At 42.2% G+C, this 26062-nt stretch overlaps 4 protein-coding genes across 23 annotated transcripts in view; all 4 read left to right on the top strand.

Moving 5' to 3' along the window:
* The window catches only part of LOC107376386 (protocadherin gamma-C5), a 344488-nt gene that overhangs the window by 246768 nt on the left and 71658 nt on the right, over positions 1–26062 (top strand). For 2 of the 20 annotated variants that reach the window (XM_015945541.3, XM_015945525.3), the window contains exon 1: positions 13214–16231. The exons of 14 other annotated variants lie outside the window; for them this stretch is intronic. In XM_015945541.3, the coding sequence (XP_015801027.3) occupies positions 13847–16231 (2385 nt within the window). In that variant the 5' untranslated portion in view covers positions 13214–13846. 4 more of the 20 variants (XM_054739071.2, XM_054739064.2, XM_054739063.2 and 1 more) reach the window with 3 other exon arrangements.
* Positions 563–5641, top strand: LOC107396883 (protocadherin gamma-A2). The gene has a single exon (XM_015976727.3). The coding sequence runs from the start codon at positions 563–565 to the stop codon at positions 2966–2968; it is 2406 nt and encodes an 801-aa protein (XP_015832213.3). The 3' UTR covers positions 2969–5641.
* LOC129160936 (protocadherin beta-16) lies at positions 5683–9228 on the top strand. Its single transcript, XM_054738026.2, has one exon. It carries the CDS (start codon positions 6693–6695, stop codon positions 9084–9086), a length of 2394 nt encoding a protein of 797 aa, XP_054594001.2. The 5' UTR covers positions 5683–6692; the 3' UTR covers positions 9087–9228.
* LOC129160938 (protocadherin gamma-A2-like) lies at positions 9455–13064 on the top strand. Its single transcript, XM_054738028.2, has one exon. It carries the CDS (start codon positions 10777–10779, stop codon positions 12832–12834), a length of 2058 nt encoding a protein of 685 aa, XP_054594003.2. The 5' UTR covers positions 9455–10776; the 3' UTR covers positions 12835–13064.

Below are 26062 nucleotides of genomic sequence, written 5' to 3'. Positions count from 1 at the left end.
TGTGTAGTATTTTCTGATTTGTTTGTAATTTGAAAAAATATATATTTAGATGTCAAATACTGAATCAAAAAGTCTACTAAAACATTTTTTGCGCCCATAATTTGTTCGTTGTTACATTTTTTTGTGAATTACTTTTCATTTTAAGCTGGGAGATATTCTAATTAGGCAGTCTCACCCAGTCAATTAATTAATATTCATTATTTACTTGATTTTGAAACTCGGGCTCACACAAAGCATTTATTTAGTGTTATGGTGACTTTGGAGAGAACTGACCTGTTTTTTCTGCTGCATGTAGTCGTTTTATGCAGTGCACAAGTTTGGACTCTCAGGGCCGCTGTTGGCTAATGTAGAAATGTGTTCATGTGTCACTGAATAGAGGGGAAAATCACGCACCCAGCTCAGAAGCCCTGGTGATGAAGACGGGTGATGGTCTTTCTGTGGATTACAAATATTTTTGGATCAGAAAATTCAAAGCTTTTGTCTGGGAGGTTATTTTATACTACGGCAAATTCGAAGATTTGGAACATTCGAGCTTTTATTTTTTGATTTCTGAAAAGGAAAAATGTCGGACAGAACAATGAGATGGCAAGTACTGCTCCTGATTTTCTTGTTTCTCAGCTCGGTGGTGGGGCAGGTCACTTACTCCATTCCAGAGGAAATGTCGAAAGGCTCCCTGGTCGGTAACATAGCGCAGGATTTAGGAATAGAGGTGAAAAGATTAAAGTCCGGGCGAGCGCGCATTTATACAGAAGACAAAGCGGAATACATCGAGCTGAATGCAGACAGAGGGCTCCTGCTCGTTAAGGAGAGGATCGACAGAGAGGCGCTGTGCGGACAAACAACGCCGTGCGCTTTACGTCTACAAATCACGCTAGAAGACCCGATTGAATTCTTTTCAGTTACAGTGGAAATTAACGATATTAATGATAATATGCCTGCATTCAAAAAGGAGGAAATGAGATTTAGGATCAGCGAGTCGGCTGTGATTGGAGCGAAATTTGTGCTGGAGAGAGCCATGGATTTAGATGTCGGTGTCAACGGACTGCAAGGTTATTCACTTAAACCTACTGACAATTTTAATTTAAAGCTTCAAAATCAGAAAGATGGGAGCAAAAAGGTGGAGATGGTTTTACAAAAGCATTTAGATAGAGAAACAAAAGATCACATCTCCTTAATTCTCACAGCTACTGATGGAGGAGAGCCTCGGCTGTCGGGAACAATGAGAGTGGACATTTCAGTACTAGATGCGAATGATAACGCCCCAGTCTTTACGCAAGAAGAATACAAGGTTACTGTAAAGGAGAATGTGCCAAAGGGAACAATTATGTGCACAGTTAATGCTGTCGATGCAGATGAAGGTTCTAATGGGAACGTGTTGTATTCAATAACAAACACGCTAGATGATGTTCCAAATGTGTTTCAAGTTTCTGAAGAAAGCGGGGTTGTGTCTCTAATTGGATACTTAGATTTTGAAAAAACTCAAATTTATGAAATCCACGTGCAAGCCAGTGATGACGGGGGATTAACAGATTCGTGTAAGATTATTGTTGAAGTAACAGACACAAATGATAACGCCCCATCGATAAACATAATGTCTAAAACAAATTCAGTATCAGAGGATTCAAAACCTGGAACCGTTGTGACTATTTTTAATGTTCAAGATCCAGATTCTGGTGAGAATGGAAAGGTTGCATGTGAAATAGAGGAACAAATTCCGTTTTTCATAAAAGCAACATCTAAAAATTTTTTTAGTTTAGTGACAGACAGCGAGTTAGACAGGGAGAGAGCCTCTGAGTATAACATCACGGTGAGCTGCTCTGATGAAGGAGTGCCCTCCCTCTCCAGCAGCGTCACTCTCACCTTACAGATCTCTGATGTGAACGACAACGCGCCTGTCTTTGAGAGGAGCTCATATGAGGCCTACATTGTAGAAAACAACACACCAGGTCTCTCTATATTCACAGTGAAAGCCACAGACGCTGACTGGAACCAGAATGCCCGTGTTTCTTACATACTGGAGGACTCCTCCATTAACGGAGTTCCGGTCTCCTCATATGTGTCCGTTAGTGCTGATAGCGGAGTCATCCACGCAGTGCGCTCTTTTGACTACGAGCAGATCAAAGACTTCCAGTTTCACGTTAAAGCGCAGGATGGAGGCTCTCCTCCTCTCAGCAGCAACGTGACTGTGAAAATACTGATCCAGGACCAGAACGATAACCCCCCTCAGGTCCTGTACCCGGTTCAGACTGGAGGCTCCGTGGTGGCTGAGATGGTGCCTCGTTCAGCAGAAGTGGGCTATCTGGTGACTAAAGTGGTGGCTGTTGATGTGGACTCTGGACAGAACGCCTGGCTCTCCTATAAACTGCAGAAAGCCACAGACAGGGCGCTGTTTGAAGTGGGCTTACAGAATGGAGAAATCAGAACTATCCGTCAAGTGACTGATAAAGATGCTGTGAAACAAAGACTGACTGTTATAGTGGAGGACAACGGCCAGCCCTCTCGTTCAGCTACAGTCATTGTTAACGTGGCGGTGGCGGACAGCTTCCCTGAAGTGCTGTCGGAGTTCACTGACTCTACACACGACAAGGAGTACAATGACAACCTGACTTTTTACTTAGTCTTGGCTCTGGTTGTAGTTTCCTTCCTCTTCATCACCTGTTTGGTGGTTATCATCTCAGTGAAAATCTACAGATGGAGACAGTCTCGCATCCTGTATCACTCCAGCCTCCCTATCATTCCATATTATCCACCACGTTACTCAGACACGCTGGGGACAGGAACTCTCCAACATGTGTACAACTACGAGGTGTGCAGGACCACTGACTCCAGAAAGAGTGACTGTAAGTTTGGCAGAGCTGCTAGTCAGAACGTGTTGGTAATGGACCCCAGTTCTACAGGAACCATGCAGAGGATGCAGGGTGAGAAGAGCATCCTGGATGAGCCTGACTCTCCTTTAGAGGTTAGTTAAAATGATCCACATACATTTTTAATTATATTATATGGGGTGCTGATTATCAGTCAGTTGCAGTCAGCACCATGGACAGAGTCACTGTTATTGCTCTAACCTAACCCCTTAATCTAATGTGATGCATTTCCATTCGTTCATACAAGCTTTATTTAAATTACGCACTCATTGTCCCGGATAAATCCACATTTTATTTCTTGTTTCAGCACGCTGGAAAGCAACACTCGCAACTTCTCTGTCATACCTCTAACGAATTTTGTTGTTTTGAGATGTGTTAATAACTTTTTATTGATTAGAATACAAATAATTTATTAGTTATGAAAACAGCATGTCTCTCTCATCTGCAGCCTTTATGCGCGCTAGCATGTTCTCCTCCTGCATGTGCGGATTGTGTACTCCGGTTAGCTCCCTCTGACCAAAAACACACATGTCATTTGAGATGAAAAGTTTCAAGTGTCTCTATAAATATAAGTTAGCCTCTGTGTCTCATTTTGGCATGGAGCTAGACGGGGGACCGGTCCAGAGTGTTTCCTGCCTCTCGAGGTTGCTCGCTGCAGAACCACAAATGCGGAGCTGCGCCCGAGTCAGCCCCGCCCACTCACGCAAACAGCCTAGCCCACTGACTTCTTCAGTTTTTTAGTTCTTATTTTATTTTATCGCAAACTAATCCGACCCACATGAATTACGACTGTTACTAGTTTGCAAATGTTAATGCTATGCTATATGCTCCAATTAAGCAAGATAAATTTAACTTGCTACATGACAAAGCCTGAATATATACCGAAATGAAAAGGTTTCTTTTAGCGAATATCTGTCCATAGCCACTCCAACAGAACCGGGCTACTATAGCATTTAAGGGTAACTGTTCAGTGGATTGTGGTAGTCCAGTTTCATGATCGTCTAATTTAAGTTTTGTTTTCCCCTCAGCTGATGTTGGTTCGACTCTCGGTGGGGTCGGCAGCAATCTATTCAGCCAGCTGAAACATTTAATTTATTTATATTTAGTTGTAATGTTTATTTTCTGCAACATATTTATGTATCTAAAAGTTCTTTGAATTTGGTCGTTCCTAAACAGCGTTTTAGTTGAAACTCTGCTCACAAATGGACTCACACTGGCTAAATAAACTAATAAATAAAAAAACAAACACATTAGTCATTATGTTTTAAACGGTATACCAATAAATGGTTGTAAACATAGTACTGGCAAGTGTAGCTATGAGAAAAAAGTTTGCGCCGCTACCGGGAGGCGAACCTGCGCAAAACTACATGCCAAGCAGACTGCTCAAACACTTCACCACTACATCTGACAACAAGCTGGAGGCATCACATGTAATTGTCCCATGCAGTGTGTTTTTGTAGATGGGACGTATGGTTTTTCGGCGGTATCTCAGTAGAAGTCGTTTCAGAAATAATTTGTCAGAAAATTCACAGAATATCCAGATTTGAGAACCAAGACCAGACCAGCTTCGGAGGAGAGGACCAAATTGAAACTGAGATGGGAGGAAAATGTGTGAATGAGTCCAAAAATGGCTTTGGCGTGTTTCTTATGAGGAAATGACAATATAACATGAGAAACAGTTCTAAAAGTTAGATTTTTAATTAAATAGAACCTTTACAAAAACGGTTCAGTTAACCTCTCAACTCAGTCCTCAGTGCTCAATCTTGCATTTTAGATTATTTAACACCCTCGTTGGTTCCAGAATGCTATCAAGTCTGACAACTGGAAGGAATTGGACGGACTCTGATGGAATGGGCGGGGCTGACTCTGGTGCAGCTCCGCCTTTGTGGTTCTGCAGCGAGCACCACTTGGTTTTTCTTGTGAGATATGTAAATGCTTTTTCATAGATAAGAATAAAATGCCACCACACGTTATTAAATTATTTTGTAGCATTTGTGTCTAACTGATTTTTAGAAAGGAGTTCGTGTGGCAGTTTGTAGCGCTGCTTCCTCACAGCATAAAGCCTAATTATACTTCTCCGTCTGCGTCGGGACTGACACACGCAACGCCATTATGCGTTGAACGCTGCTTCCTGTTGCCATTCGTCAACTGCACCGTCTTTGCCGCTTCAGAAAATAAAGAGATATTTAGCAGCAGACACAGAACAGACTGAAGAATGCATCACGGAAAAAGTCTAAAAATATGAACGTTTTTAGCCCGTGAATGACGGAGTACAAAGACATGCAACACATGTTTCATTCATGGACGGAAAAGACAAGAAACATGACGTTATAGGTGCTGAACGCACGAAGAAGTGAATTAAAAAAATCTGAAACACACCCAAACAATGTAAACACAAAAGTATATACTCTATTGTGGAACGGATCCTTGACTGACGCGATGGGATGTCCACTGATGCGGCACCGACCCAGCTCATTTAACCGCACCTAAACCTTAACGTCTTACCATTTATAACCTTCCCCTCACCCTAACCTTAACCCTCTTTCTACCTAAAACGTTACTCTCACAGTGACCAAGCGTTTGTTTCCCATGCATTCTGACTGTGAATTTTCGGATTTTCCGCCCAGGCAAGGGAACCTTAGAACATACCATTTGGCGAGGGGAAGGTTACAAATACCCTCTAATTCTAACCTCCACCTTAATTGAAACCTCCTCCTCGCGTTGCCTCGGTCCAAACCCAATTAATTTTATGTGGGAAGCAAATGCTTGGTCACTGTAAGGGTAACGTGTTAGATAGCAAGATTAGGAAAGGGGTGAGGGAAGGGTTAAATAACAAGAGGATACGGTTCGGGTGCGGTACAATGAGCTCGTTTGGTGCCCCGGCTGCGGACATGCCATTGCGTCAGGTTTACGCTGCATGGGGATCTGCAGTCAGAAAAGGGAAAACCCATATAAGTGACGAAAAATGGCACTTTTGGCGTCAGGGGGGTGTGACGCAGAGGGTGGCTGGCCAAGCGTTTGTTTTTGACGCGCTGGGAGCGAGAATGTGTGGGACGGAGAAGTATTATTTAGGCTTAAATGTTTTAATCTCAGCTGTGGCATTTATGCATTAGCGTGGCTTTTTCCTGCGACTCCGGTTTGCTCTCTCTGACCAAATTTGTGCATCCCAGGTTATTCTGAAACTTTAAATTGTTCTAGGTGAGAATGAGCCTTGAATGGTTGTGTCTCTGTGTGCTGTGATGCCGGACTGGCGACCTGTGGCTGCCCCGCCTCTGAACTGATGAAGAGAGGAGTAAGGTTGACGCTCCCTGCGAACCTATAGATGAAGTGTTGTGGGGAAAGTACTGATGAGTAGATGATTATTCAAAGAGAAAAAAAATAAAACAGTCATTTATTGTTAAGTTTAGGTTTTAATTTACTTACTTTTGGTGAATATGTGCTTAAAATATATATTAAAAACTAACATCGGTCAGATTTACTAAAGCACTTCCATATTAACCTCAAATATAAACTGGGAGAAGTTTAATAATTCCTAAGGGCTTGGATTCTGTAGTAATTCTGTTTGAACTCGTAGTGCCGCTGTTGACCATGATGTCTAATAACAGCAGTTTGTTGCTGCACCTCCAAGCATCGCCATTATGAAAAGGAACACGACACGATCCGAGGACCGCTCCAGTTCTCTGATTTATTTTAGAAAAGGAAACACGGAAGATTGAAGCTCCGCAGTTTTTAAAGGAAGCATTTTTCACGTTTATTGTGTGACTGGGATTTATTTTTTTCTTACTGGATTTATTAAAAAGGAAGCTCTGGATTTAATTTCAGACAACAATGGAAAGGCAAGTGACGCTGCTCATCTTTCTCCTCTCATTCGGCTTTGTGCTCGGGCAAGTCAGCTACACCATCCCAGAAGAAATGTCAAAAGGATCTTTAGTTGGTAACATAGCTCATGATCTAGGTTTACAACTTAGCCGTTTAAAATCGGGAAAAGCGCGGATTTTTACCAGAGACAGCGAGGAGTTCGTGGAGCTGAACAGAGAGAGAGGAGTCCTCCTCGTTAAAGAAAGGATCGACAGAGAGGCGCTCTGCAAACAGACGACGCCCTGTGCGTTACATTTTCAGATTATTCTAGAAAACCCCATGGAGTTTTATACTGTCACAATTCAGGTTACAGATATTAATGATAATCCACCTATATTTGGAAAACGCGAAATGAAGTTTAAGATCAGTGAGTCGGCGGTGATCGGAGCTACTTTTGTTCTGGAGAGAGCTGTGGATCTGGATGTCGGTGTTAATAATCTGAAGAGCTACAATCTGAAACCAACTGATAATTTTGCTCTGAAGCTCCACAACAGCGCTGATGGAAACAAAAACGTAGAGATGGTTTTACAGAAGCCTTTAGACAGAGAGAAGCAGGAGCAGATCAATCTGGTGTTAACGGCTGTAGATGGAGGAGAGCCGCAGATGTCAGGAACGATGCAGATTGTTATTACAGTCTTAGACGCTAATGATAATGCTCCTGTTTTTACACAGAAAACATACAAAGCTACAGTTACTGAAAACTCACCTAAAGGCACCGTTGTTGCTACAGTTACAGCATCAGATGCAGATGAAGGCTCTAACAGTAAAATAACATATTCTATTACTAACGCGTTAGAAGATATCATTAACATATTCAAAGTAAACGAGGATAACGGTAAAGTTACTCTAATAGGAAATACAGATTTTGAAAATTCGAGAAGCTACCAGATACATTTACTTGCTAGTGATGAAGGAGGACTCACAGATTCTTGTAAATTAATCGTTGACGTGCAGGACACGAACGATAACAGCCCTGAAATAAAGATCATGTCCAAATCCACTGTTATATCAGAGGATGTCAAATTAAATACAGTTGTTACGATAATAAGCGTGGATGATGAAGACTCTGGAAACAACGGAAAAGTAAATTGCTTTATCAGTGAGAATATGCCTTTTATTTTAACATCATCCTCAAATAATTTCTATAGTTTAGTGACAGACAGCGAGTTAGACAGGGAGAGAATCTCTGAGTATAACATCACGGTGAGCTGCTCTGATGAAGGAGTGCCCTCCCTCTCCAGCAGCGTCACTCTCACCTTACAGATCTCTGATGTGAATGACAACGCGCCTGTCTTTGAGAGGAGCTCATATGAGGCCTACATTGTAGAAAACAACACACCAGGTCTCTCTATATTCACAGTGAAAGCCACAGACGCTGACTGGAACCAGAATGCCCGTGTTTCTTACATACTGGAGGACTCCTCCGTTAACGGAGTTCCGGTCTCCTCATATGTGTCCGTTAGTGCTGATAGCGGGGTCATCCACGCAGTGCGCTCTTTTGACTACGAGCAGATCAAAGACTTCCGGTTTCACGTTAAAGCGCAGGATGGAGGCTCTCCTCCTCTCAGCAGCAACGTGACTGTGAAAATACTGATCCAGGACCAGAACGATAACCCCCCTCAGGTCCTGTACCCGGTCCAGACTGGAGGCTCCGTGGTGGCTGAGATGGTGCCTCGTTCAGCAGAAGTGGGGTATCTGGTGACTAAAGTGGTGGCTGTTGATGTGGACTCTGGACAGAACGCCTGGCTCTCCTATAAACTGCAGAAAGCCACAGACAGGGCGCTGTTTGAAGTGGGCTTACAGAATGGAGAAATCAGAACTATCCGTCAAGTGACTGATAAAGATGCTGTGAAACAAAGACTGACTGTTATAGTGGAGGACAACGGCCAGCCCTCTCGTTCAGCTACAGTCATTGTTAACGTGGCGGTGGCGGACAGCTTCCCTGAAGTGCTGTCGGAGTTCACTGACTCTACACACGACAAGGAGTACAATGACAACCTGACTTTTTACTTAGTCTTGGCTCTGGCTGTAGTTTCCTTCCTCTTCATCACCTGTTTGGTGGTTATCATCTCAGTGAAAATCTACAGATGGAGACAGTCTCGCATCCTGTATCACTCCAGCCTCCCTGTCATTCCATATTATCCACCACGTTACTCAGACACGCTGGGGACAGGAACCCTCCAACATGTGTACAACTACGAGGTGTGCAGGACTACTGACTCCAGAAAGAGTGACTGTAAGTTCGGCAGAGCTGCTAGTCAGAACGTGTTGGTAATGGACCCCAGTTCTACAGGAACCATGCAGAGGATGCAGGGTGAGAAGAGCATCCTGGATGAGCCTGACTCTCCTTTAGAGGTTAGTTAAAATGATCCACATACATTTTTAATTATATTAAATGGGGTGCTGATTATCAGTCAGTTGCAGTCAGCACCATGGACAGAGTCACTGGCATTGCCTATACATTTTCTCTTCCCCTTGTTATTTTTGCACTAGATCTATCTATCATCTATCTATCTATCTATCTATCTATCTATCTATCTATCTATCTATCTATCTATCTATCTATCTATCTATCTATCTATCTATCTATCTATCTATCTATCTATCTATCTATCTATCTATCTATCTATCTATCTATCTATCTATCTATCTATCTATCTATCTATCTATCTATCTATCTATCTATCTATCTATATCATCAGCGTGTTATATGATTTGACCACCTTACATAAAAAATATTGAATCCATTTTCGTAACAGAAAATTGTTAGCAGTTTTTTAGATTGACTTCCACCCTTTTAAACACTTCAGTAATTGTTTCAGTCTTCTGCTTTTTTACTTGGTTGTGTTTATGTGAGGGAAAACACTTCTATCCATTTATTTTATTAACCCCTGTATCAAAAATCGGTGTTGACATAATTTTTAACTCCTTACTTACTTTTTTAGTGTTCAGTTTTAAATTTCCTCATATATATTTTTTTCTTCTTCGCCATTAGTGGGTTTAGAAGTTTTTAATATACTGTATTTAAATACATTGCTACAATATTTGAATTTATCTCGTCACAAGATACCATAGCTAATGTTCTTCACTCTCTAACCTAACCCCTTAATCTAATGTGATGCATTTCCATTCGTTCTACAAGTTTTATTTAAATTGCGCACTCATTGTCCCGGATAAATCCACATTTCATTTCTTATTTCAGCACGCTGGAGAGCAACACTCGGAACTTCTCTCTCATACCTCTAATTTTGTAGTTTTGAGATGTGTTAATAACTTTTCATTGATTAGAATACAAATAATTTATTAGTTATGAAAACAGCATTTCTCTCTCTCATCTGCAGCCTTTATGCGCGCTAGCATGTTCTCCTCCTGCATGTGCGGATTGTGTACTCCGGTTAGCTCCCTCTGACCAAAAACACACGTCATTTGAGATGAAAAGTTCAAAGTGCCTTTATACATATATGTTAGCCTCTGTGTCTCATTTTGGCATGGAGCTAGACGGGGGACCTGTCCAGAGTGTTTCCTGCCGCTCGTCTGATGGCCGCACCGCATAAATTAGGCCCCAGCTCCCTGCGAGCTTAAAGAGGATGAAACGGTTCAGGAAAAACACAGATGAATTATTAGAACGAGGACAGTATAAACACAGAGATCTTTAAACTTAAGTTTTGTTCTGACATATTTGAATTGGTTAATGTTTTATAAACATCTTTTTTTAAATGCCCGCAATATTTTTGCAAGTTCTTAAAAACAGCAAATAAACAGTGACGTTTATCTTTATTCTGTAGTAATTCAGTTTTAACTCGTAGTGCCGCTGTTGACCATGATGTCAAATAGCAGTTTGTTGCTGCACATCCCAGCATCGCCATAATGAAAAGGACACGACACGATCAGAGGACCGCTCCTGTTCTCTGATTTTGTGGGAAAGGAAACACGGAAGATTGGAGCTCCGCTGTTTTTAAAGGAAAAAAATCAAGTCGATTGTGGGACTGGGATTTTAATTACTCTTACTGGATTTATTAAAAAGGAATTGCTCTGGATTTAAACTCAGACAACAATGGAAAGGCAAGTGACGCTGCTCATCTTTCTCCTCTCCTTCGGCTTTGTGCTCGGGCAGGTCAGCTACATCATCCCAGAAGAAATGTCAAAAGGATCTTTAGTTGGTAACATAGCCCATGATCTAGGTTTACAAATTAGCCGTTTAAAATCGGGAAAAGCGCGGATTTTTACACCAGACAGCGAGGAGTTCGTGGAGCTGAACAGAGAGAGAGGAGTCCTCCTCGTTAAAGAAAGGATCGACAGAGAGGCGCTCTGCAAACAGACGACGCCCTGTGCGTTACATTTTCAGATTATTCTAGAAAACCCCATGGAGTTTTATACTGTCACAATTCAGGTTACAGATATTAATGATAATCCACCTATATTTGGAAAACACGAAATGAAGTTTAAGATCAGTGAGTCAGCGGTGATCGGAGCTACTTTTGTTCTGGAGAGAGCTGTGGATCTGGATGTCGGCGTTAATAATCTGAAGAGCTACAATCTGAAACCAACTGATAATTTTGCTCTGAAGCTCCACAACAGCGCTGATGGAAACAAAAACGTAGAGATGGTTTTACAGAAGCCTTTAGACAGAGAGAAGCAGGAGCAGATCAATCTGGTGTTAACGGCTGTAGATGGAGGAGAGCCGCAGATGTCAGGAACGATGCAGATTGTTATTACAGTCTTAGACGTTAATGATAATGCTCCTGTTTTTACACAGAAAACATACAAAGCTACAGTTACTGAAAACTCACCTAAAGGCACCGTTGTTGCTACAGTTACAGCATCAGATGCAGATGAAGGCTCTAACAGTAAAATAACATATTCTATCACTAACGCGTTAGAAGATATCATTAACATATTTCAAGTAAACGAGAATGACGGTAAAGTTACTCTAATAGGAAATACAGATTTTGAAAATTCGAGAAGCTACCAGATACATGTACTTGCTAGTGATGAAGGAGGACTCACAGATTCTTGTAAATTAATCGTTGACGTGCAGGACACGAACGATAACAGCCCTGAAATAAAGATCATGTCCAAATCCACTGTTATATCAGAGGATGTCAAATTAAATACAGTTGTTATGATGATCAACATAAAAGATAAAGACTCTGAACAAAACGGAAAAGTGAAATGCTCCATAAATGAGAATGTCCCTTTTATTTTAACATCGGAAACAAATAATTTCTACAGTTTAGTGACAGACAGCGAGTTAGACAGGGAGAGAGCCTCTGAGTATAACATCACGGTGAGCTGCTCTGATGAAGGAGTGCCCTCCCTCTCCAGCAGCGTCACTCTCACCTTACAGATCTCTGATGTGAATGACAACGCGCCTGTCTTTGAGAGGAGCTCATATGAGGCCTACATTGTAGAAAACAACACACCAGGTCTCTCTATATTCACAGTGAAAGCCACAGACGCTGACTGGAACCAGAATGCCCGTGTTTCTTACATACTGGAGGACTCCTCCGTTAACGGAGTTCCGGTCTCCTCATATGTGTCCGTCAGTGCTGATAGCGGAGTCATCCACGCAGTGCGCTCTTTTGACTACGAGCAGATCAAAGACTTCCGGTTTCACGTGAAAGCGCAGGATGGAAGCTCCCCTCCTCTCAGCAGCAACGTGACTGTGAAAATACTGATCCAGGACCAGAACGATAACCCCCCTCAGGTCCTGTACCCGGTCCAGACTGGAGGCTCCGTGGTGGCTGAGATGGTGCCTCGTTCAGCAGAAGTGGGCTATCTGGTGACTAAAGTGGTGGCTGTTGATGTGGACTCTGGACAGAACGCCTGGCTCTCCTATAAACTGCAGAAAGCCACAGACAGGGCGCTGTTTGAAGTGGGCTTACAGAATGGAGAAATCAGAACTATCCGTCAAGTGACTGATAAAGATGCTGTGAAACAAAGACTGACTGTTATAGTGGAGGACAACGGCCAGCCCTCTCGTTCAGCTACAGTCATTGTTAACGTGGCGGTGGCGGACAGCTTCCCTGAAGTGCTGTCGGAGTTCACTGACTCTACACACGACAAGGAGTACAATGACAACCTGACTTTTTACTTATGGCTCTGGCTGTAGTTTCCTTCCTCTTCATCACCTGTTTAGTGGTTATCATCTCAGTGATAATCTACAGATGGAGACAGTCTCGCATCCTGTATCACTCCAGCCTCCCTGTCATTCCATATTATCCACCACGTTACTCAGACACGTTGGGGACAGGAACTCTCCAACATGTGTACAACTACGAGGTGTGCAGGACCACTGACTCCAGAAAGAGTGACTGTAAGTTCGGCAGAGCTGCTAGTCAGAACGTGTTGGTAATGGACCCCAGCTCTACAGGAACCATGCAGAGGATACAGGGTGAGAAGAGCATCCTGGATGAGCCTGGCTCTCCTTTAGAGGTTAGAATTCCTTGTTTTTAAGAAGCCTTTTTTCTTCCATCTGTTTAAAATCAAATTCCGTTTATATTTTATGTAATCATTGCTGAAAATGTATTAATAAAAATAACAGAAACATCAACTATTTATTTATCATTATTAATAGTTTTATTATTATTATTATTAGTATTATTATTATTATTATTATTATTAGTAGTAGTAGTAGTAGTAGTAGTAGTAGTAGTAGTAGTAGTAGTAGTAGTAGTAGAAGTATTATTATTATTATTATTAGTAGTAGTAGTAGTAGTAGTAGTAGTAGTAGTAGTAGTAATATATCAACAATTATAATGCATATTTATCAATTAATAATAATATTTACAATAACAATGTTAAATTGACCTCTAAATGTTTTTTCTTTAATAATAATTCATTAAGCTGTAAATATTTTTGTCTTCTTTGTTTTTAATGTCCCAAATGTAAAAGGCTGCTTCTGACCAGTGTGTGGCAGTCTTTGATAGTTATTCGCAACTGTTCCTCCCCTAGATGTGATCTAGTAGACAATAAAACAGAAGCAATCCGCAAATACTTGGTTAAAAGGACATTTGTTGTCACCAGTGTAAGGCTGCTCTTTACATGAACATATATCTGGTTAACGTTGGGATATTTCTACCTATTTTCTCGTGGATTCGTGTTTGGAATATCGCTTCAGCACAATGAGACGGCAAGTACTATTGTTCCTCTGGCTTTCATGCACCATTGCGGTCTGCGGGCAGGTCAGCTACTCTATTCCCGAGGAAATGGAAAAAGGCTCTTTAGTCTGCAATGTAGCTCAGGATTTAGGTTTGGATGTTAAGAGGCTAAAATCGGGCAAAGCTCGCCTTCATTCAGGAGACAGTGCAGAATTCATCGAGCTGAGCAGAGAGCGAGGAGTCCTCCTCATCAGGGAGAGAATAGACCGAGAGACGCTTTGCGGAGAAACGACGCCCTGCGCTTTACATCTACAGATGATTCTGGAAAACCCGATGGAACTGTTTAGAATAACACTCGAGATCACAGACGTTAACGACAATGCCCCCAGCTTTGCTTCGAGCGAGAAACGTTTTGAGATCAGCGAGTCGGCGATTGTCGGCTCTAAATTTGTCCTGGACAAAGCTGTGGATGCGGATATAGGATCAAATGGTCTTCAGAGCTATTTACTGAAGCCCACTGATCATTTTGTTCTGAAACTAGAGAGTGAAGCGGATGGAAGAAAAAAAGTAGAAATGGTTTTACAAAAACCTTTAGATCGAGAGCGGGAGAGACACCTGTCTCTGTTACTGACGGCTGTGGACGGAGGACAGCCGCGGAAGTCAGGGACCATGCAGATAAGTGTTAATATTTTAGATGTTAACGATAATGCGCCCGTTTTCTCTAAATCCGTTTACAAGGCGTCATTAAAGGAAAATTCTCCGCGAGGGACAAGCGTCATTGCTGTTAGTGCGTCAGACAAAGATGGAGGATCAAATGGAGAGATAGCCTATTCTATTTCAAACAGCAGGCAGCGTTTATCAGACATGTTTAAGATTGACAGAGAAACTGGAGCAGTAATCCTGACCGGTGAAATAGACTATGAAAAGGCAAAGGTCTTACAGGTTGATATAGAAGCTACAGATAACGGAGGGCTTTCTGATTCCAGTAAGATAATTATTGATGTAATTGATATAAATGACAACAGGCCTCAGGTAAAAATACTCTCTAAATCAGAATATATTCTTGAAAATGCTCCAGAGAGTACAGTGGTAGCCATGCTGAGTGTAAATGACCCCGATTCAGAAAAAAATGGCGAAGTTAGGTGCAGAATTAATGATGAAATTCCGTTTAAAATAGAAAATGCAATAGGCGGATTTTATAGTTTGGTGACAGAGGTAGCTCTGGATAGAGAAGTCGACGCGCAGTATAACATCACGGTGAGCTGCTCTGATGAAGGAGTGCCCTCCCTCTCCAGCAGCGTCACTCTCACCTTACAGATCTCTGATGTGAACGACAACGCGCCTGTCTTTGAGAGGAGCTCATATGAGGCCTACATTGTAGAAAACAACACACCAGGTCTCTCTATATTCACAGTGAAAGCCACAGACGCTGACTGGAACCAGAATGCCCGTGTTTCTTACATACTGGAGGACTCCTCCGTTAACGGAGTTCCGGTCTCCTCATATGTGTCCGTTAGTGCTGATAGTGGAGTCATCCACGCAGTGCGCTCTTTTGACTACGAGCAGATCAAAGACTTCCGGTTTCACGTTAAAGCGCAGGATGGAGGCTCTCCTCCTCTCAGCAGCTACGTGACTGTGAAAATACTGATCCAGGACCAGAACGATAACCCCCCTCAGGTCCTGTACCCGGTTCAGACTGGAGGCTCCGTGGTGGCTGAGATGGTGCCTCGTTCAGCAGACGTGGGCTATCTGGTGACTAAAGTGGTGGCTGTTGATGTGGACTCTGGACAGAACGCCTGGCTCTCCTATAAACTGCAGAAAGCCACAGACAGGGCGCTGTTTGAAGTGGGCTTACAGAATGGAGAAATCAGAACTATCCGTCAAGTGACTGATAAAGATGCTGTGAAACAAAGACTGGCTGTTATAGTGGAGGACAACGGCCAGCCCTCTCGTTCAGCTACAGTCATTGTTAACGTGGCGGTGGCGGACAGCTTCCCTGAAGTGCTGTCGGAGTTCACTGACTCTACACACGACAAGGAGTACAATGACAACCTGACTTTTTACTTAGTCTTGGCTCTGGCTGTAGTTTCCTTCCTCTTCATCACCTGTTTGGTGGTTATTATCTCAGTGAAAATCTACAGATGGAGACAGTCTCGCATCCTGTATCACTCCAGCCTCCCTGTCATTCCATATTATCCACCACGTTACTCAGACACGCTGGGGACAGGAACTCTCCAACATGTGTACAACTACGAGGTGTGCAGGACCACTGACTCCAGAAAGAGTGACTGTAAGTTCGGCAGAGCTGCTAGTCAGAACGTGTTGGTAATGGACCCCAGTTCTACAGGAACCATGCAGAGGATGCAGGGTGAGAAGAGCATCCTGGATGAGCCTGACTCTCCTTTGGAGGTTAGAATTCTTTAAATTGCCTAAAACGTGCAAATGTTCCTTTATTGTTTTTACTTAACAAATAAACATGTAGGGCCATATTTGATACATTTTATACAGGAAAAAAAACAAATAATTTTATTTTATGCACTATTTTAGTAATCCATGAAAGTGTGTCTTTTTCTTTTCTACTCTCGTGTCAGTTTTTGTTATCTGGAATAATTTTATGCTAAAAAAAAGTCAGTTAATTCATTCTTGACTTTAGTTTTATTTTTTACTTTTATTTTATTTTTGTTTCCGTCTTATAAAGGTTTTTTTGCAACTAGAGGCATTTATGCTATATTGGTGTGATTAGAAGTATGACCTTGGCATGGTACGGATTCGCAAATATCTAAAAGTGTAAATGAATATGTGTTTCTTGATCACCTTATGGGGGCAAAACTTTAATTAGTCATAACGTTTAGTTTACTTTCAGAGACGTTATTTATATGTTATTAGTTGTGGAGTAAGATGTGGTTTTGTAAGAGTAAATCTTCGACTTGAGTTGAGAGGTAATGGAGTGATAGTCAGCACCATGGACAGCGAAACGCATACTCTTTTTTTTCCATCTCGACGTTCTTATTCTTCTATTTTATGATCATTGGCAATGTCGTGTTTGCTTTGTACAATTTTATGATGCTTTGCTTTAGCCTTCTTTATTTTCCACATTTTATTCATCCTAAAATATTTTTTACATATAATTTTGTGTCTCAACATTGTTTTTTTATATGAATTAATATCACACTCTCCTGTATTTTCACAATTTGGACTCAAAGGGCCGCTGTTGCCCAGTGATTTGAAGCTGCAATAAGCTTTTATTAAACATCCTCTCTTACTCTGGTCAGACATTTTTATGAGGAGCGCTCACTTGGCAGACGTGGGAGCTCGGCTTTATTCCTGGATCTATTAGGCCACTATTGACATTTTTCTTGGAATTACGCGTTTCTTTCATTTCAATATCCATTTGGTCGGATTCATCTTCTCTTCAATGGAATAAAACGCGGCATCCATTGTTCGGCATTGCCTTCGGACAGAACAATGAAACGGCAAGTGCTGCTCATATCGGTCCTGTGTCTCGGTTCTGTGTTCGGTCAGGTCAGCTATTCAGTTCCAGAGGAAATGCCAAAAGGCTCTTTGGTCGGGAACATAGCACAGGATTTAGGCTTGGATCTTAGACGTCTTAAATCGGGCAAAGCTCGCATCTACACGACAGACAGGACGCAGTTTATCGAGCTGAGCAGAGAACGGGGAGTCCTATTCATGAAGGAAAAAATAGACCGCGAGGCTCTGTGCAGACAGACAACGCCTTGTGCGTTACATTTCCAGATCACGCTAGAGAGCCCACTAGAGCTGTTTCCCGTTACCGTTGAGGTTACTGATATTAACGACAACGCGCCGGCTTTCCAAAAGGAGGAGAGGGTTTTTGAGATAAGCGAGTCAGCAGCCATCGGCTCTAAATTCATGCTAGAAAAGGCAATTGATCCTGACATTGGACGCAATGGTCTTCAGAGATACACTCTGAAACCGAGTGATAATTTTAATCTGCAAGCTCACGCTCGGTCTGATGGAAGCAAGAAAGTGGAAATGGTTTTACAAAAGCCTTTAGACCGAGAGAAGCAGGAGCATTTATCGTTAGTGTTGACAGCGGAGGACGGAGGAGAACCGCAAATGACAGGAACAATGAGGATCAGAGTGACCGTGCTGGATGCAAATGACAACACACCAGTTTTTAGTAAAACAGTTTATAAAGCGACTATTACTGAAAACTCGGCAAAAGGGACGCTCGTTACCAAGGTTACAGCTAATGATGCAGACAGCGGCGCAAATGCAAAGGTAACTTATGTTATTGGAAACAGCATGGAGACGGTTTCTGAACTATTTTACATTAATAATGACGGTGATGTTCTTCTAGCTGGAGCAGTAGATTATGAAAAGGAAAAAATGTTTACCCTCGATATAGAAGCGATTGATCAGGGTGGGCTCTCTGGATCAAGTAAGATCATAATCGATGTAATAGATGTAAATGATAATAATCCATCCATTAATGTGATTTCAGCATCAGGCTCAATACCAGAGGATTCAGCCCTCAAGACAGTTATAGCCCTAATAAGTGTTAATGACCCTGATTCTGATAATAACGGTAAGGTAACATGTGTTTTGAATGATATAATCCCTTTTGAAATTAAGGCTACATCGAATAATTTCTATAGTTTAGTGACAGACAGCAAGTTAGACAGGGAGAGAGCCTCTGAGTATAACATCACCGTGAGCTGCTCTGATGAAGGAGTGCCCTCCCTCTCCAGCAGCGTCACTCTCACCTTACAGATCTCTGATGTGAACGACAACGCGCCTGTCTTTGAGAGGAGCTCATATGAGGCCTACATTGTAGAAAACAACACACCAGGTCTCTCTATATTCACAGTGAAAGCCACAGACGCTGACTGGAACCAGAATGCCCGTGTTTCTTACATACTGGAGGACTCCTCCGTTAACGGAGTTCCGGTCTCCTCATATGTGTCCGTTAGTGCTGATAGCGGAGTCATCCACGCAGTGCGCTCTTTTGACTACGAGCAGATCAAAGACTTCCAGTTTCACGTTAAAGCGCAGGATGGAGGCTCTCCTCCTCTCAGCAGCAACGTGAGTGTGAAAATACTGATCCAGGACCAGAACGATAACCCCCCTCAGGTCCTGTACCCGGTCCAGACTGGAGGCTCCGTGGTGGCTGAGATGGTGCCTCGTTCAGCAGAAGTGGGCTATCTGGTGACTAAAGTGGTGGCTGTTGATGTGGACTCTGGACAGAACGCCTGGCTCTCCTATAAACTGCAGAAAGCCACAGACAGGGCGCTGTTTGAAGTGGGCTTACAGAATGGAGAAATCAGAACTATCCGTCAAGTGACTGATAAAGATGCTGTGAAACAAAGACTGGCTGTTATAGTGGAGGACAACGGCCAGCCCTCTCGTTCAGCTACAGTCATTGTTAACGTGGCGGTGGCGGACAGCTTCCCTGAAGTGCTGTCGGAGTTCACTGACTCTACACACGACAAGGAGTACAACGACAACCTGACTTTTTACTTAGTCTTGGCTCTGGCTGTAGTTTCCTTCCTCTTCATCACCTGTTTGGTGGTTATCATCTCAGTGAAAATCTACAGATGGAGACAGTCTCGCATCCTGTATCACTCCAGCCTCCCTGTCATTCCATATTATCCACCACGTTACTCAGACACGCTGGGGACAGGAACTCTCCAACATGTGTACAACTACGAGGTGTGCAGGACCACTGACTCCAGAAAGAGTGACTGTAAGTTCGGCAGAGCTGCTAGTCAGAACGTGTTGGTAATGGACCCCAGCTCTACAGGAACCATGCAGAGGATGCAGGGTGAGAAGAGCATCCTGGATGAGCCTGATTCTCCTTTAGAGGTTAGACATTTGAGCTTATACTGATATTTGTAATTTTTTCCTGTAATATTTAGCTGCATGCTACTTCAGCACCGTGAACAGCAAAACCACCAGTTTGATATCTCTCTTTGTTGGTCTTCATATCTTGACTTGCTGCATTTTCAGTCAGACTAAATGAATAGCAAGTCACAACACATTCTCTCACCCTAAGCATCGGAAACAAACGCATGGTCAGCCTCCCTCCACGTTTTGATTGAAAACAAAAAATCATTCTAGGAAATGTTTTGCTTTTGGTTTTTTGTTTATAATTGACTTTAAAAAAGCAAAGAATGTTTTGTTTTTCATATTTTCTATCTCAGTCTCGGATCAAATATAAGAAATGGAAAAATGGCCTCTGAGCAGAATTTGATTCATTTCTTGGGTTCATGAGGACAGGTGTTGTATCGATGTAGGTAAAGCTTATGAAGTTCACACAGAAGTGAGGATCCCCTTGTTAGGAAAACATGAACTCCCTCAGTTCAGGTGGGCATTTTTGGATGTAGTAAGAATTAGTTTATGACAGAGCATACAGATTCATAATCTGTCGCTGTGGCAACGAGGTGACACAAGCTTATTCTGCATTGGGAGCATGCACTGACCAGAATGTGTGGATCCAGGGGGCGGCGCCTTGATTCCAACTAGATGTGGAAATGTTTCAACTAGTTGTGTAGTGTCATCGTTACTTCATCATTCAGCCTGTGGGTGACAACAGAAAGTACTACGTTTATTATTCTGGTGTTGGATTGCTCTTTATGACAACAAGCCAGTAAGTTTCCTATATGAGAATAATCACATCAGCTCCATTCATATAAAAGCTCAACAAACCAGGTTCTCCAGCTGTAAACAGCTTTGTGTTAGTTTCCAGACGTTCTGTTAGCTCTGTTAGCATCACTGCTAGTTCTGTCTGACTGCCTGAAACTATTTAACACACCTGAAAACAGCTGATTACATTATTCTAGTGAAACACATTTAAGTAGCTAGATGCACAAATTGAATAGATTATATAAAACAGATCAATATAAATAATACCTGAATAACGTGGATCCCAGAATTATTCCTGACTCTGAAACATCTGGATTTCAATTGATTTTCATTTAACAAAGATGTAGAAAGAAATTTTAAACATGCTTTTATTTGTATAAACGAGCACACGTTCACACAAAAGTAAAGTATAAAACAGACAAAAACTGTAAAGTAAATAGAAACTGCAAATATTAACTGGGATGTAAACACCTAAAGGTTTTGTTGGGAGGGGGGTGGTTATAAATGTGCTGCTGTGAAGAAGGATCTGGAGCGTAGACTCAGGATGGATCTGAGATCATGTGTGAAGTAGCATTAACGTGTCACTTGGCACCAAAACCACATGCCTCAATGTTTTTAGAATAAAGTGGTGACAAAAAAAATCTTATCATATATGATTAATTAACTTAAAGCTTATGAATCTACAAGATTTATTCAACAGCAATATAATTAATGTTACACACACTGTAGGAGCCATATGTGTCATTTCTTTTTGTGCACTTGAGAGGAGGCTTGGCCTAATATTATTGGTTAATTGCTTGTGGAAGCACCAGCCTACTTAAGCCAACACAGATTGGACTCAGGTGTGGCTGGATGGGACAAACTGTTTTTTACTGTGTGGCGAGGACTGTGACTGGATGCAAAGCACTCTGCGGACTGTCATTGGGGCAAGTAACGCATTCGCTGCAAATCAATTTTACTGCTGTAAATGGATCCTGGACATTTTGGAACAAGACATCATAATAAACAACATCGGAAATAAACTCATGCTGCATTTCTTTAAGCACACGTAAAGACCACCTGCAACAGCTACCAGGTAGTGCCAGTGTATAGGGCACTGGCGCTACACACGCACTAATAACATGAGTAGTTATTTTTATTAACTAGTCTAAAACATTAAAATCATACAATCTCTGTATCAAAAACCTCTGAATTTACTTCTTAATCAGCAAAGATTATAGAGCAGTGGTTAATCCTGGTCCTGGAGAGCCAGTATCCATGTTTTAGTTTTAACCCTGCTTCAGCACACTTGATTTCAATCAGCAGGTGATTAACAGGCTTCTGATGAGCTGCTGCACAATTGATTCAACCACTGTCACATAAGTTGGAGCAAAGAAACCACTAAAATGAGAGCACAGCAAATCTCTAAACATCACTTCTTGGAATGAAGTAAATCTTGGACTTGTTTGGGAAGCCACATGCATCACAATAGGCATTCATGGCTGTGATGGTTTTCCAGAGAAGGGTGTCTGATGGTCCAGGAAGCTTGAAGGTTTCTTCTCTCCTGCTGCCCTGAAGTAGTCAGGAAACAGCTTCTGGTGTGGCTGATCTGGTCCATCAACTCTGTATTTATAGCTGTCTGTTTAAAAGAGGAGATGAAAAATAAAAATGAAATATTCTAATATAGCAGAGATTAATAGTAAAGTTACTATTTCCCTCATTATACAACCACCTTAATGCTTCATTCTCATGATTTATCCAACTCTACACTTCTGATAGTGGCACATGAATGATGCAGCAGAAATAATTATGAATATCAGACATATTAACATCGTTACTGGCGTCAGTGGGAACTCCTCTCATTCTCTGCTGGCTCTCTTCAGAAACAATAACAAATGTGTCAGACCTAAGGGTGTTAGAGTATTTTAAAACATATTTTAATAAACTGCTCCTCCTTTACTCAAGAAGGACGCTGTCTGCTGTCTTTCCCTTCATCTGCTCTGACACAAACCAAATATGTACCTCTGCCTTCTTCATTGTAAACAGTCCTGGCAAAGTAGCTGAATATAAACTGACTCAGCATTTTGCAAGTGGAAGATTACGTCACATGACTTGTACACGTGCACAAAAAGTTAGCTAACGTTAGCTAAAGCTAAATACCTGCTAACCACCACATAGAGTCACGAGGGGAACAAGTGACATAAAAGTGTAAAAACACAATCTCCCTCTGATGTTATTGCTCACCCTGGTTAAATGTGGGTGTTGGCAGACAGACAGGTACGCAGCTGAGGATGAGATGTGTTCAGAGCGGAGGAGACCGGGTAGCGCCTGGATAAAACGAAGCGCTTTGTGTTGTCACCCAGAGTCTGAACAATAAAGTAACGACACCCATCTTTCAGTGACTTCACAAAATATAAACACAATTCTGCGTCTAGTGAGCTTGAGGCGCAGTGGAGTGAATCTGCGTCTTCCTACCCAGTACACGCTCCTGACCTCCTGACTCATCGGTGCGACACCTGTTGACGCAAACCTGACATATAAAATATTTAAAATCTAATTAGGCTCTGAGACAGTTTTTTTTTTCATTCTATATTTTTTTATCTGAGACTAAAACAGAAAATACGAAAAACGTTTTTTTAACCCGTTTATTAAACAAATAAAAAAATATCCGTTTTCCACCCCTTTTAATCAATCGAAAATAGAAAGAACGTCTGATACACGGATTCAAAGCACATTTGAATTTTTATCATTCCAAATATTTACTTTATATAATTTTATTATCACAATAGTTAATTTTAACCGATAATTTCTATTTATTTACACTTTGTTTTGATTTTATGTAATGCGGTTTTGTTATTTAAGATTTATTTTTACAAGGAAAAGGGTTTTTTTCTTCATTTTCCTGTTTGAATTTTCAGATTATTATTATTATTATTATTATTATTATTATTATTACTGCAGTTTCATAAGCTGAACTCAGTGAGACGCTGTAGACCACTGTCGTGCTCTTCTACCTCCACATATTCGGGAGGAACGCTCCTTTTTTTCTCATAAAGCCGTGGCACTCGCCGGGATAACACACAGATGTCCGTGGATTAAATTGCATTCAGAAACACATCCGGTTGGATGCTCTGTGATTTTGTTCATGGCCGACTAGAGAAAACCTTTCATCGTGTTTTATTTGGTTTTGCTGTGCTGAGTGAAACAAAAGGAGAGAGCAGAATTGTGCTGCGGATGCTCCCGACATAACAATGAAACGGCAAGTACTCCTGTTGTTCTTCGTGGTCTTGGCTTTCCATTCAGCGCTGGCCCATATCAGCTACTCCATTCCGGAGGAAATGGCAAAAGGCTCGTTGATCGGTAACATAGCTCAGGATTTAGGTCTGGATTTAAAACGATTAAAGTCAGGTAGAGCTCGGATCCACACTGGGGGCAATGCGGAGTACATTCAGCTGAACCAGGAGAAAGGACTCATCACCGTAAAGGGAAAAATAGACCGAGAAGCTCTCTGTGGCCAGACAACGCCTTGTGCTTTACATTTTCAGATTGCTTTAGAAAACCCGATAGAAATATTTTCTGTTACCATAGAAATAACCGATATTAATGACAATCCTCCGATGTTTAAAATTGATGACAGAAGGCTTGAAATTAGTGAGTCTGCCGTCGTGGGCTCTAAATTCATGTTGGAAAAAGCCATAGATCCAGATATAGGTGTGAACGGGCTTCAGAGCTACACCCTGAAGCCTAATGATAATTTTATCCTTAAACTACACAGTCAGTCTGATGGTGGAAAGAAGGCCGAGATGATTTTAAAAACCCCTCTAGACCGAGAAAAGCAGGAGTCCGTGTCGCTGTTACTAACAGCTGTAGATGGAGGAGACCCGCAGAGGTCGGGAACAATGCAGATTCATATAACGGTGTTAGATGTGAACGACAACGCACCTGTTTTTACGCAGCACGTTTATAAAGCATCTGTTAAAGAGAACTCGGTAAAAGGGACACTCATTACCACAGTGAGCGCCTCTGACGCAGACACAGGCTCCAATGGAGAAGTAAGCTATGTGATCGGAAACAGTGTGACATCCGATTTATTTCGCATTACTGAAAAGGGAGATATTATTCTAAATGGCCCCGTTGATTATGAAAAATCCAAAAAATATGAGATTGATGTAGAAGCTGTGGACCTCGGGGGTCTTTCTGACTCTAGTAAAGTAATTGTTGACATCGTTGACCTTAATGACAACAGTCCTGTTATAAATATTATTTCAACATCAATTTCATTAGGAGAAGATTCCAAATCAAATACAGTTGTAGCTGTAATGAGCGTTAATGATCCAGATTCTGAGGAAAATGGTCAAGTTAGATGTGCGATAAATAAAAATTCACCATTTACAATCATCTCTACGTCTGTTAATCTTTACAGTTTAGTGACAGACAGCGAGTTAGACAGGGAGAGAGCCTCTGAGTATAACATCACGGTGAGCTGCTCTGATGAAGGAGTGCCCTCCCTCTCCAGCAGCGTCACTCTCACCTTACAGATCTCTGATGTGAACGACAACGCGCCTGTCTTTGAGAGGAGCTCATATGAGGCCTACATTGTAGAAAACAACACACCAGGTCTCTCTGTATTCACAGTGAAAGCCACAGACGCAGACTGGAACCAGAATGCCCGTGTTTCTTACATACTGGAGGACTCCTCCGTTAACGGATTTCCGGTCTCCTCATATGTGTCCGTTAGTGCTGATAGCGGGGTCATCCACGCAGTGCGCTCTTTTGACTACGAGCAGATCAAAGACTTCCGGTTTCACGTTAAAGCGCAGGATGGAGGCTCTCCTCCTCTCAGCAGCAACGTGACTGTGAAAATCCTGATCCAGGACCAGAACGATAACCCCCCTCAGGTCCTGTTCCCGGTCCAGACTGGAGGCTCCGTGGTGGCTGAGATGGTGCCTCGTTCAGCAGAAGTGGGCTATCTGGTGACTAAAGTGGTGGCTGTTGATGTGGACTCTGGACAGAACGCCTGGCTCTCCTATAAACTGCAGAAAGCCACAGACAGGGCGCTGTTTGAAGTGGGCTTACAGAATGGAGAAATCAGAACTATCCGTCAAGTGACTGATAAAGATGCTGTGAAACAAAGACTGGCTGTTATAGTGGAGGACAACGGCCAGCCCTCTCGTTCAGCTACAGTCATTGTTAACGTGGCGGTGGCGGACAGCTTCCCTGAAGTGCTGTCGGAGTTCACTGACTCTACACACGACAAGGAGTACAATGACAACCTGACTTTTTACTTAGTCTTGGCTCTGGCTGTAGTTTCCTTCCTCTTCATCACCTGTTTGGTGGTTATCATCTCAGTGAAAATCTACAGATGGAGACAGTCTCGCATCCTGTATCACTCCAGCCTCCCTGTCATTCCATATTATCCACCACGTTACTCAGACACGCTGGGGACAGGAACTCTCCAACATGTGTACAACTACGAGGTGTGCAGGACCACTGACTCCAGAAAGAGTGACTGTAAGTTCGGCAGAGCTGCTAGTCAGAACGTGTTGGTAATGGACCCCAGTTCTACAGGAACCATGCAGAGGATACAGGGTGAGAAGAGCATCCTGGATGAGCCGGACTCTCCTTTGGAGGTTAGAA

Source organism: Nothobranchius furzeri, chromosome 1 (assembly GCF_043380555.1).
Source record: "Nothobranchius furzeri strain GRZ-AD chromosome 1, NfurGRZ-RIMD1, whole genome shotgun sequence".
Lineage (NCBI taxonomy): Eukaryota > Metazoa > Chordata > Actinopteri > Cyprinodontiformes > Nothobranchiidae > Nothobranchius > Nothobranchius furzeri.
Note: the sequence above shows the minus strand (reverse complement) of the source record. Positions and strands in the feature narration are given on the sequence as shown.

What these genes read in the sequence shown, in the direction of transcription:
- LOC107396883 (XM_015976727.3), top strand. Translation starts at nt 563, where the DNA reads ATGTCGGACAGAACAATGAGATGGCAAGTACTGCTCCTGATTTTCTTG.
- LOC129160936 (XM_054738026.2), top strand. Translation starts at nt 6,693, where the DNA reads ATGGAAAGGCAAGTGACGCTGCTCATCTTTCTCCTCTCATTCGGCTTT.
- LOC129160938 (XM_054738028.2), top strand. Translation starts at nt 10,777, where the DNA reads ATGGAAAGGCAAGTGACGCTGCTCATCTTTCTCCTCTCCTTCGGCTTT.